At 30.0% G+C, this 14146-nt stretch overlaps 1 protein-coding gene across 1 annotated transcript; it reads left to right on the top strand.

Moving 5' to 3' along the window:
• The first annotated feature begins 4510 nt into the window (after nucleotides 1-4510).
• On the top strand, nucleotides 4511-12409 carry LOC109815987 (serine carboxypeptidase-like 27). The gene is made up of 9 exons (XM_020380831.3): nucleotides 4511-5382; nucleotides 5483-5578; nucleotides 5734-5826; nucleotides 5913-5998; nucleotides 6102-6362; nucleotides 6727-6854; nucleotides 6944-7039; nucleotides 11727-11832; nucleotides 11931-12409. The coding sequence occupies exons 1-9, from the start codon at nucleotides 5019-5021 to the stop codon at nucleotides 12075-12077; spliced, it is 1377 nt and encodes a 458-aa protein (XP_020236420.1). The 5' UTR covers nucleotides 4511-5018; the 3' UTR covers nucleotides 12078-12409.
• Nucleotides 12410-14146: the final 1737 nt, after the last annotated feature.

Genomic DNA, 14146 nt, shown 5'->3' with positions numbered 1-14146 from the left:
TTTTAGATAGTGGGGGCAATACTTATTTATATATTTATAGTATTAAAAATTTTGCATATAACTTTTAAAAGTATAAATATATAATTATAATTATTTTTTACAAGTTTTCTAAGATTACAATTAAGGATGAAAATAAACTAGGACACACTATGTTATATTATAATTTAGTAGATTTGAACCTAATTTTTTTAAAAAAAAATACATGTTCTAAATATGACTTATTTATCTATCATAAACTTTTTTAAAATGTTTAGTTAGAACTACAATCCTAAAAATATACTTTATAATAATTTAATACTAATAAAAACATAAAATTAAATATGTTAAATTGTATAAAAATCAAGTTTAATTTATTTATGATATAAACATGTTTTTAATATCTAATATAATTTTTTAGATAATAATTTATTTTAAATTGTATTTTATAATAAAAATTCTAAATAGAACATAAATCTTTCAATTTTTTCTATTTTAATTTTTTTTAATGAACATATACAATCGTATGATCTTTACCTTTTTTTTTTAATCAATGTATATATAAATAGAAAACACAAAAGGTAAACATATATATTGCAAATTTTATTTTATCAAAAATTAAACTTTTTAAAAAATTATTTCATTATTAAGGAGTATTATTTATTACATATGAGAACTAATCTCCTTTAAAAGTTTAATAAATATCAAATAAATGAACAACTTTTTTAAATTTATATTTTATACATACAATAATTTAAATATATGTTTATTTTATAAAAATATAACTTTTATTTTTAAAAATATAGTTTTTTGGAATATATATATAATGATAGTGGGGGCAAGTGCCCCCACTCTTCACCGCCTACATCCGTCCCTGATCCAAAACACTACATTTTCAACCAAAAACTCAAAAACACCACCTTTTTACACATGCAACAACAAATCAAGAAAAATCCCCAATTTTCTTCAAGAACCCCGAAACCCCGACAACTCAATTTCAACAATCTCAGCTCAAATCATCAATCATCAACAATTAAATGAGTTCCTAGACTCATTTCCAGCCAAAACGCAACAAAACCTAACTTCCCTTATCTCGGTGCAAGAATCCGAGCTTCCGGGAAAGAGACGATCTAGAACGGGGAAGAACAGAGAAGAGCTTGAACAAACGACGAAAGCTTGAGTTGCTACGGAGGAGAAGAAGAAGTCTGATTCACCTACTCAGCAGCAACACCTAAGGTTCCAATGGCAAGAGTGAGGAGAGTGAAGAAAGAAATGAGGAAGAGAGTTGGAGGAGAAAGTGATTCAGCCAAGTGAGTGAGAGTAAAATGGGAAAAGAAGGCAGGGGTCTCACATTGTATTAATTATTTCAGTGTTAATTATTTTTTGTATTAATTAGTTTTTTATTATTTATTTTTGTATTAATTATTTTTCATATTAATTCTTTACTCATAATTATTTTTTATATTAATTAATTTTATCAATTATTCTTTTATTGACACGTGTATCATTAGAATGCTTCTTTTATTAAATGTTATTGATTGATATACATTCTTTTATTATATGTTATAGTTCTTCTGAAAACACTTAGGTAGTGTTTGTTTCCATGGATTTACTGTTCACGAGCAAAGAAAGGCGAAGAAACTTGTTGTTCGTTTCCGGTGATTTGTGACGACGAAAAGGCGAAGAAAAGGGGGGAGAAGCGTGATTCTCGTCCTCGCACAAAAGCGAAGAAAGCAGAAGAAAGCCACGTAGGATTTATAAAAACCCGAAAATGCCCCTTCGCATGCATGCGTAGTGTGCCATGCAGTAGAGGAAGCATATACAAAGGAAACATAATCGATTATGCAAGGTTACATAATCGATTATGCAAGGCCATAATCGATTATGTAGTCTTGCATAATCGATTATGCTTGGCCACATAATCGATTATGCTGTATATATATACACAGCATAATCAGCATAATCGATTATGCTGTGTATATATACACGGCATAATCGATTATGTTATATGTATAACATATAACATAATCGATTATGTTATGTATAACATATAACATAATCGATTGTTATATGTTATACATATAACATAATCGTATATATATATAAAATATTAATATTTAATATATAATATATATATTAAATATTATTATTTTATATATATATATATATATATATGTTAAATATTTAATATATATATATATTTAATATTTAATATTTAATTTATATATATATTTTTTAAATATTTAATATATATATATATATTTAATATTTAATATTTAATTTATATATATAAATTAAATATTAATATTTTTATTTTTTCACTTTTATATATATTAAAGTTTGTTTATTTATATTATACAATTTTTTTATATTAAGAAAATCCTATTATTTAAATATTAATATCAAAAAGTAAAAATATAAAAAAATAATACCTGTTTATAAAATTAAAATAATAATATTTTTTATTTTTATTAATATTAATATTATTTATTATAATTAGCATCATTATTATTTATTATGATTCTTATTATTTTTTTAATATTTATTTTTATTCTTATCATTATTTATTATTTTTTTAAAAATTATACTTATTAATATAATTTTATTGTAATTATTATTATTTATAATAAATAATATTATACTCATTTTAATCTAAGGGTAAAAGTATAAATCATATTTATTTATTAAATTTTTAATTTTTATCTATTATTAAATTTAAAGTAAATATTTAAATTAAATTATTTTTAATATTTTATAATTTTTTAAATTAAAATTTATATATTTATTTTTTAATTATAATAATTATAAACTTTTTTAACTTAAGGGTAAAATAGTAATCTTACACAATTATTAATTAAAAAATTTATTTTTATTTATCACCTCAATCAATTCACTCACAAACTTTCACAAACTTTCTCTACACTTTCCACTCACTTTCCCTTAATCCAAATAACCTCACTTTCCACTCATTTTCCCTTCAAATCTTTCCTTTTCCACTCTCCCTTTTCCATCTTCAAATCCAAACAAAGCCTTATTAATAAGAGTTTGTTTTTTTAACCTACTGAACAATACATTTATGATTTATTACTTGTTAGCTGTTACTATCAAAGTATGTAGTAGTGACGTTATATGAGAGAGATGTGTTCAGTCTAGTCACTCTAGTGACATGTATAATTTTGTATTACTATTAAATACAACCGCTCTTAAAATTTAAATTTCACACCGGTTAAGCTTAAAATTTAGTTGTGTGTCGGTTTAATAATACTACTAATAATAATAAATTTATGTTTCATTGGTCACTAATTTATCTTTCTAAGTTTATTTTTAGAAAAAATTATGCTCATCTTTTCTCATATTTATTTACATGATACACATCTTTTCTTTAAATTTTAAGAATTATTTACCTCTATTGCAGTAACGTGTTAAAATAAAATAAAAATTAATTTATATTCTTTCAATCATATTAATATCTATCTTTTATTTATGAATTATAGATAATACATTGCCTTTTTTGTAAATTTTTTTATTGTTCTATTAATTTTAAAAATAATAATTTAAAATTATTATATTTAAATTCTAACACTTATGATATTTAAAATATAACTTAAAAATTAAAATTGAGTAAAAAGTTAAATTTTATTTAATTATTGACACTTGTATTTATAGTTTTTTATTTTTTAATAATGTATAAATAATATAATTTTATATAAAGAATTATATTTATCACTTAAATAAATAAATAAATAACAGGAGAGGTATACCTTAACGAGATCAGTATAATTTTTTTAATGTATTTAAAAAAATTATTAAATTATTTTAGATCTGGTCATTAGGTTCAAACTTGCATGGCACATCCAGATCAGACCAAGGAGCAGAAGGAATAATTAAGTTAGGCCCACAAAAATTACACTTAGTTTTTCTTCTTCTCAGATTTACCCTTCTTGAACCGATATTTGTAGATATGATCATATGAATATTTACCTGTTTTCGTTCTTGGATCTACTCTCACAATCACACCATTATTTCCCAATAATCAAATCCTATACAGCACGTTCATACACACCATTTACAATTTCCACTTCTTTTGTAAGAATCGATTACTTAAATATGTCTCAATTTTTTTCTTTTCAAAACCATGTTTAACATTAATAAAACCTCAACCCACCAATTACGTCTTGAATTAAGACATATATAACCTTAATGAAAGATATTTTCTGTTAAAAAAAAATTAATACGATAAACATTTTAAATTAATTCTTTTAAAAAATAAACAGTACTTAAAAAAATCAAACAACTTAAAGAGTTCTACTAGACAGAGTATTTATTACATCTATGGAAAATACATTCAGTCGCAAATCGAAACTACCATCAATGGTGACAGTGATAATTTCATAGTCACGTTGAATAAGACAATTTATTCAGCGATGAGTTATTAAAACCTCCTTAAAGAGATGTTACACTTCCCAAAAAAAATAATAAAAAAATAAAAAGCGTGTATCTCAGCCTCAAAGATGGAAACTCCCATGTGCGCATTCAACCTTCGGTCAACTTGTGTTGCAGTGCATAAGCAGTAAACAGAGAGAGCGAAGAAAATTCAAAGCATTGATGATTAAGTTGACGACCGAATGCATGGTGCTAAATTAATTGCTACAACTCATTATTACAATCATTGGAACTCCCTTATAAATACATTGCCAGCTTTATACAATGTGTTTCTCTTTCTCTATCTCTCTCTTTGTTGTTTTCTTCTGTCCTTCAAATGACACCACTATATCTCTCTCTCTTCATCTAAATCTGATTTTGGACCAGTAGATGCTCTTCTGCACCTGGCTTTGGTTGAGTGAACGCCTTCAAATCTTGGCATTGAAGTCTAGATCTTTTCTATCACTGTGTTGGGATTTGTGTTTTGACTTTGACTCTTTGTAGCATTGGTTCTGTCATTATTCTTTTATATGGTTTTGGAGTAAGCATCTAAAAAGGGTAGGCAACCCAGAATTATTTTAGTACCTTTACTCGGTTTATATCTCGGGTTTGACAGAATCATGATGGGTTATTCTCCAAGATTCTGTCTTGTTTTGCTTTTGTCCATTTGTGGGGCGGTTTCTTTGGCTTCCCCCGTTGAGGATCAAAGGAGAGATAGAATCACTCAGCTGCCAGGACAGCCTAAGAATGTGGGGTTTGCTCAGTATTCTGGCTATGTGAATGTGAATGGTGGGAGAGCACTGTTTTACTGGTTGGTTGAGGCACCAGTGAGGCGTGGACCAAGGTCAAGACCATTAGTGTTGTGGCTTAATGGTGGCCCCGGATGTTCCTCTATTGCTTATGGTGCTTCCGAGGAAATTGGCCCTTTTCACATTAGGCCTGATGGCAAGTCACTTTACTTGAATCCTTATGCTTGGAACAATTGTAAGTCAAATTATTCCCATCCCCAATTGTTGTTGCTGTTGTTGAGTTGTTATTTTTTCACACGTTTTTATCTTTATTTGTTTGTTTTGGGGTATTGCAGTGGCAAATATACTATTCCTTGATTCTCCTGCTGGTGTTGGTTTTTCATATGCCAATAAAACAACCGATCTATATACATTTGGTGACCAGAAAACAGGTAATGTTGTTGTAACATTTGTGAGGGTAGTGTACTTTCTGATGCAGGGTTTCCTCTTAATGACAGTTTTGTTTGGTTTAGCCTTAGCAACAATGGTTTGGTTTGTGAATTGCGATTTTGACATGCTTATGAGTATCCGGGATCTGAATTTGCAGCTGAAGATGCATACACTTTTCTTGTTAATTGGTTTGAAAGGTTTCCTCAGTATAAGCATAGAGAATTCTACATTGCTGGAGAAAGTTATGCAGGTGATTCTATGTTTAATATGTTAGTTTTCTTACTAAGGATTTTGGTAGCGGAATCATCGATTGAATTTCCTTGAAATATTTTTCAGGTCACTATGTTCCTCAGTTGGCTCAAATTGTTCACCAGAAAAATAAGGGAATCAAGAATCCGGTTATAAATTTTAAGGGATTTATGGTGAGACTGTAAGATTCATGAAATAGTTGTGAATTTTTTAATCTTTTACTACTACCTTGTTAAAATCATATAATGGATTTGATTTTTCTCTGATTGCTATAAGGTTGGGAATGCTGTTACCGATGATTATCATGATTATGTTGGCACATTTGAATATTGGTGGACCCATGGTTTGGTTTCAGATTCCACTTATAAGATGCTAAAAACTGCCTGCGATTTTGGGTCCTCCCTGCATCCACCAGTGCAATGCATGCAGGCTCTCAAAGTTGCAGTTGATGAGCAGGGAAACATTGATCCATATAGCATCTATACACAGCCTTGTAACAATACAGCATCACTCAGACGCGGTTTGAAGGGTCGCTATGTGAGCTTCTGTTGCCACTTGTTCAATTTACCATGTCTAATTGCAAGCCCTTCCATTGCATTGTAGTTGTCAAACTAGAATAGTGTACTTTCAATTGAAAAATTAGCTTCAATTTCTTTTACTTATATTGCTTCTTGAGAAGTTTCTATCAATATTATCTCCTCAAGAATGTTATTGAAGAGGTTAACAAGCTTCTGAAATCTTCTTGAGGTAAAAGTTCGGAAGGTGAAAATGAATGTGAGAATACTATGGAGTTTTCTGATTACAAAATCAATAGTATTTCCTTGACTGGTATTCATGCATATTTCATTGATTTTTTTTTCTTGGTTTTTCTTTCCCTCTTGTGTTTGGCTTCCAAACTCAGCCATGGATGTCTCGAGCATATGATCCATGTACTGAAAGGTATTCTGATGTGTATTTCAACCGTCCAGAAGTTCAGAAGGCACTTCATGCCAATGTAACTGGGATTCCTTATGCATGGAAGGCATGCAGGTATTATTTTTATGCAATTTTTGAGATGTTTTCTTGAGTCCTATTCTATTATCTATTATAATTTTGATTTAAAATGTTTTTCTCAACAGTGATATTGTCGGGAACTATTGGACTGATTCTCCATTATCTATGCTTCCTATATATCAAGAACTTATTAATGCTAGCCTCCGAATATGGGTTTACAGGTACCTGCATTTTCTTTTTATCTCCCCTTGCTACTATTATTGTGTGAGGTGAAGTGTTTCAGTTATTTGGCTATTCTGATGTTACTAATGGATTTTGCATAGTTAAAAATTAATAGGAAAGCATTCTATTATATATCTTATTGAGTGAAATCTACTTAAAGTTTACAAAGAGATAAATAATATAGGTGCCAGTTCTAGAAAATTTTGGTATGTCTTCTACATATTCGGCTATACTGTTGGCGGTGAATGCTGAGTTTTAAGGACACTACATGAGAGAAAGGTGAGAGTAGGAAAAATTTAGAATGATAAGATGATATGTAGTCACACAAGAAGGGATATAATACAAAATGATTATATATTAAAAAAAAATTGGTATAGCACCGATTAAGGAAAAAATAACAAAAAAAATAAAATTGGTTAAGGTGATTTGGACACATACAAAGAAGGCCACAAGAGATGCTAGTAGCTTTTTAGTCTTGGGAAAAGGTAGATTGGGAGATAAGGACTTTGGAGAAAGTCATTAAAGAAAATCTTATGATAAATAATATTCCTAAAGCTTTGATTTTTAACCCGTTGAAATGTATCGTGTAATTTCTATAGCTAACCTCACTGACGGGGAAAGTGTAACATAATAATAACAACTCAATAAAAAAAAGTAATAACGTGTAGATATTAAATCTCCTTATTTGCAAGAAGCAACAAAGAGTACTAACAAAATAAAGCAAAGATAAATAACACAAATGCACAAGAGACAAAAAAACTTATAACTTGAAAATTTTCTTAAGGTAAGGGTAAATTACAAGTTGTTTGGAGCAAAGAAAAATTCACAATGATTAACAAATGGTACAAGAGAGTCTCCAAAGAATGCATCAAATAGTGCTTATAATTAGTCATAACAAACCAAACACAATTGTTCACAAATGAGAAATAAGAAGATGAAAAATCTAAAAAGAACACTGTTATCATGAAACATGATTCTCCTTCTCCAGACCTTTTTTCGATTATTCAACTGTTGAATACGAAATGTCACATTGTACGAGCTTGTTGTAAAAAATATTAGTCTGATTTAACAGTGAGTGAATCTCCAATTGCAATTTAATAAATGTTATCTGGTGGACATGTGACTTGAGCAATGAAACTTTCTTTTTTCTTTTCCCTCTATATTTTATTGTTGTTTTCTTTGAAAATAAGTCGCTCTCTCTACCCTGATCTGACCCCTTTCCACTTGTTTAAGTGATACATATAAATTTACACAATTTGGGCCTATTTCACATAGGAAGGGAGCTCAAAATCCAACAAATATTCCCGTCACAATTGTGTGGAGATAATCGCCAAACCAATAATTTCATTAGAATCAACAGCTTTTCATTGACTAAAACCTTTTACCACTAATCTAACTTAATACCTTGGAGATGTAAAATTACTTTCATGTTTCACTCTAAGGATCCAGCTATTATCCAAGACTCTTTTATTACCCTTAGGAAACTTCACCAAATAAAAGTGTGATTATCGTGCAAGGATTTCATCTCGTTATTCATAGCATCCAACCACTTTTGTTTGTCTTCACTTTTCATTGCCTCTCCAAAGCACTTAGGTTCTCCTTCATCTGTCATGATCTATACTCATAAAAGAAGTACCATATAGACAAATGTCTTTGCCTAGTAGACCTCCTAACTTGGATTAGTGATGACTCAGGTGTATCACCAAGACTTTCATCCTATGACATCTCATGTTCATCTTCTTCAACATCATCAATAGGAACATTTACCTCATCTCCAAATCGTTGCTCACCAACATAGTCATGTAGTTCACCATTCTGAACATCAGTATTCAGATTATGAATAGGCAATCAATTAGATCAACATTAGGCACACCATTATCTCCCTTGGGTGTAGACCTTTCCACCTTATCTATGTCTTTAATGGTTTGGTCTTCCACAAATTTCACATCATGACTTCTAATAAGCTTCTTCTCAACAAGATCATAAAATTTGTAACCAAACTCATCCTCAACATAGCCAACGAAGATACATTGTCTCATTTTTGCATCCAACTTGGATCTCTTATCCTTTAGAACATGCACAAATGCCTTACAATAAAAAACTCTCAAGTGATCATACTTGACATTCTTGCCAAACCAAATTTTATTTGGCACTTCACTAATCAAAGCAACAACAGGATTGAGATCCTTAACATGCACCTATGTGTATAGTGCTTCACCCCAAAAATCACTGGGTCTTTTGTCTTCAAAGTATAGACCCAAAGTTTCTTGGAACATTCATTAATAAAAGTAACAAAATAAAGTGCACCGCCAAAAGATTTTATCTTCAAAAGACTACAAATATTTGAATGCACAATTCAAGCAACTCAAATTTCCTAGAAGGAGGATGCTTCTTGAAGGATACTCTAATATGCTTACCAACCATGCAATGAAAACATTTCTCCAATTTTGCATTCTTCAATCCCTTAGGTACATCTTTTTTAGCTAAACAATTTAGCTCCTTTTCAATGATATGACCAAGCCTTCAATGCCACAAAGATGCCTCCATATATACAACATTCGCACTATGTTTAGCAACCAATGCTTTTGTCCAGTAAAGCTTATAATTTCTCTCCTCTTTGGCCACGATCAAGTTACCTTTGGTAAGTCTCCATTTTCTAGAACCAAAGTGATTATCATAACCATTATCATCAAGCACCTACACAAAAGTCAAATCAAAATGAACATTTGGAGCATGCTTAACTTCTCTAAGCAACAACTACATTTCCATGTTGGTTTGTAAGCAAACATCACAAACACTAATCATTTTGGACACACCATCATTATCCATCTTCAAAACACCAAAATGCCTAGAGTTTAAGATGTGAAGAACTTCTTCATGCCTGTAACATGTAGTCTAGCACCACTTGCTCTCATTGAATACAAGATTAATTGTATCAAAATAACATAGAATAACACGATTATCACTGGTAGCGGAGGTAACACGATCACTATCATCATGATCTCTCTCTACTTACTCTTATCTTTATTCTCCTTCCACCAATTCCTCTATATATGGCCTAGTTTGTCACAAAAGTGATACTCAACATTCTTGTATCAAAACCTAGACTTACTCCTACTTTTGTGTCTACAATTAGTCAAAACAAACCAAATACAATTGCTTAAAAATGAGAAATAAGAAGATGAAAAATCTAAAAAATAGAGTTGTTACTGCAAAACACATTCCTCTCACTCCATACCACCTTTCAACAATTCAACCGTTGAATACAAAACGCCATGTTGTATGAACTTGCTGTCTAAAAATCAATCTGATCCAACGGTGAACGAATCTCTAGTTGCAATTCAACAAACGCTGTTTGATGGATATGTGACCTGAACAATGAAACTTTCTCTCTTCTCTTATCTTTGTATTTTGTTGTTGTTTTCTCTCAAAACGAGTCACTCTCTCTATCTTGACTTGACTTCTCTCCACTTGGTTAAGTGAACACAATGAACTTACACAATTGGAGCCTATTCTCCATATTGAAAGGAAGTCCAAAATCTAACACTCACTTAATGATAAAGCTTTGTTGTTGTTGTTGCTTCTTGAACGACACTACACAATATCTTAGAGGAAATTATAAAGGAATACGACAGCAATCACAACCAAGTTAGGAATCTAGTGCAAGGGAAAGATGCACCTTATTAAGAAAGAATGGAAAAACTAAGGACCATATAAATGGAAAACCCATGAACTTAAAACCTTGTTATTGTAGTTCTCTACTTATTTCATTGAAGAATAGTCTAGTCCATGATGAACATCTCTCCAATGTTATCCAACAAGGGTTGAGTCGTTTGACTGTTTGCAATATAAAGAGGTTCCTCTAGCATATGGGAACTCGAAAAGGGACAAGACTTGTAGTATTGATATTTGTTATTCAATCAAAATTAAAATCGGTATTTTATCTTGGTAACTTAACAACTGCTTTTATTTCAGTATCTAAAATCAACAATAGTTAATGGTTAAATTCCAATTTCTATTAAAAACAATACTAACAGTACAGTCAGTATTTTGTTTAAGTTCTGTCTTTTGAGACATGTCTAGAATAACAATGATTTTTTTTAGGCCTTTATATATTTTAAAATCTAACTGATTAAAATAATCTTTGAAGTATTTTTTTTTATACTCAAGATTTTATTTTTTTCCTTCACAACAATCCTTTAATAATACAACTACGGATTAGGCATGTCATGTTGTGGGTGAAGTTTTTGAAGATTCTGCTGTGTACGCAATTAGTGATGGCAAGGTAGATTTAACAAGGAGTAGCTGCCTCAGGCTTGTGGAAGATAATTCATGTCAGACAACATGACATACCCGTTAATTTTTCAAAAAACGTGATTTTGTGATACAAATTCTTTATTAGATTTTTTTTCATAGCCTAAACTTTTTAGAAAATAATCTATGCATCAATAGAGTAATTTTTTATTATACTATGGTTCAATCAGAAATCATTATATATAATAAATTTATTGTTTTTTTATCAAACTACTTGAAAGTCTTACATATCATAATATGTGATTACTTGATAATGGTCAGTGTATAATCATTAAAGTCAATTTTTTGTATTGTTTGTTCATTTTTAACCTTACATAAAAATAAAAATATTAAATTCTGCCATATTTTTTTGGTCTGAACCTTTGGCTGCAGTGGGGACACTGATGCTGTGGTTCCAGTGACTGCTACTCGATATTCAATTGACGCCTTGAAGCTACCTACCATCACCAATTGGTACCCTTGGTATGATAATGGCAAGGTTGGTGCTACTTTCACTTTGATATGAGTAAAAAACATGTGATAATTTTTTTCTGTCATGGTATTACATGTTAGCTAAGATTTTGTTCTCGTGTGAAGGTTGGTGGGTGGAGTCAAGTTTATAATGGGTTGACATTGGTTACTGTAAGAGGAGCTGGACATGAGGTTCCTCTTCATAGGCCTCGTCAAGCATTTATTCTTTTTAGGTCATTCTTGGAGAACAAGTCCATGCCATCGTCAACTTAATTAGACATTTGTTCTTTCAAGTACAGGTAGAACCATAAGTACCACAATTCTTGCACCAAGGCTAAGAATAATTGCCATTCATATACACATGGAACAGGCCGAGACAAAATAAGGAATTCAACCCTCATGAGTTCACTCTTGGTTCTCAGCCTGCAAAATTGATAAATTTTCCAATAGTAATTCTTCTATTTCTATTTGTTAATGGAAATGTGATTATTTCATATTTGTATGAAGTTCTATTCTTTATATGGTTTCCATTGTGCAAGACAAATGTCATATCTTGTATATTCAAAGGATCCTGGCTTCCAAGTAATGGAGACTTCTTATATCTATGTATAATAAGATCACTGCTAGTTAATCACTACGGATAAACTTCAACATCAAATCAACAATACTAACTAATTGGGGCATTGCATTCTGAATTAGAAAAAAGAGATTGAAAGCGACATAGTGTGACGAAGCATTCAATGCTGTCAAATGCTTTTGGGTTCAGTAATACATTGGTTTTGCTGTAGTTTAACGGCCAAAGATGCATTTGAACACTGACACATTAAAGAGAAAAAAGAGAGAGAAATATAAATATAATAATATAATGTGATAAAAAGAAAAGTAGAAAAAAATTGTCAGATGGGTGTTTGTGATGTATAAGTGGATCAAAATCTCCTGTCTCTAACTCCTGTCCTCAAACCCAGTCTCTCCAATCACAAAATGTCACATCATTATTTTTAATTTTAATTTTGATTTTTAAAAAATGTAGCCAGTTACGATTTGTTGTTGGAATGTTGGGCAGTTCAACATGACTTTTTTCCATGACCTTCACCACCATCATGCTTTAGTGGAGTGTTGTTGAGTTTGGTGGGGTCATAAAGGGTGAGTTGTAGAATGCAAGAGAAGTCATTCGTTGGGCCACAAATTATCTTCTCAAAGCCACTGCACATCATACACCATTTATGTTCAAGTTACTCTTCTCTTCCTAGTAGTTCCATTTCTTCTGTCATTCTTGTGTTATGTTAAAAGACATATTATTACGGAGGTGTTATTAATGGGTGCGTATTTTTGCAGGTGGGAGATGCAGTGAAGGACCACGCTTGTTAGGAGAGACTTGAGGACATGAACACCCCAAGAAGTGTCTTTAAAGTAGATAAAAACAGGGGTTGAACTGCCCAACATTCCAACAACAAATCATAACCAGTTACATTTTTTAAAAATTAAAATTAAAATTAAAAATAATGATATGACATTTTGTGATTAGAGGGACAAGATTTGAGGAGAGGAGTTGGAGACAGAAGATTTTGATCCTATATAAGTGATGGTGAACGTGTTATATATATATATATATATATATATATATATATATATATTACAGTAAGTGACTTAACTTAGCAATCAACATGCATATTAAGTTCCATTCTTTTGACATATATGAATTTTTAGGAACACCTTATACATTTGAACAACTTTAAAAAGTTAACTATTATAAAAATAAAAAAATTTCATTCCATTATAAGTGTTGTGTTCGAAAAAAAAATAAATTAAAATAAGTATGTCATGTTAATTTTTATATGTAGTACTAGTTATCTTTTTTTTTTCATATATATCCTGGTAATAATTTTTTTAGAAGGTGATTATTATGTTATGTCATTTATAATAAAAAAGATTAATTACAAGATTAATTTTATAAAATTATTATTATTTTTATCTTTTTTTTTTCATTTATGTAAAATAATATAGGACGATATTTATTATATTGTAGATGAATTAATAGATATATGTTCAAAAAGATGATCCAAAATATGGGAGAAGAAAAATCAAGTATGATATTTGATGCTAATTAATTTTGAGTCACTAATAAAAAATATCAACATTCATTTAATTAAGTAACAAAAAAAAATCAAAATTCAAAAACAACGATAAAGAGTGTGAATTGAACAATTGAAATGTTAGCATCATAATGTGCCCTTTAGTTTTCACATATTTGCAAAATGACTATTCTGCAGCAAATACTCACGAATATTTAGCCAATAAAATTTTAGCAAGATGGCAATATTTTTTGCATTCAAGATTCCATG

Source organism: Cajanus cajan, chromosome 7 (genome assembly GCF_000230855.2).
Source record: "Cajanus cajan strain Asha chromosome 7, NIPB_CcT2T_4, whole genome shotgun sequence".
In the NCBI taxonomy this organism is placed as follows: Eukaryota; Viridiplantae; Streptophyta; class Magnoliopsida; order Fabales; family Fabaceae; genus Cajanus; species Cajanus cajan.
The sequence above is the reverse complement of the archived record's forward strand: the minus strand, read 5'-3'. Positions and strand labels throughout refer to the sequence as shown.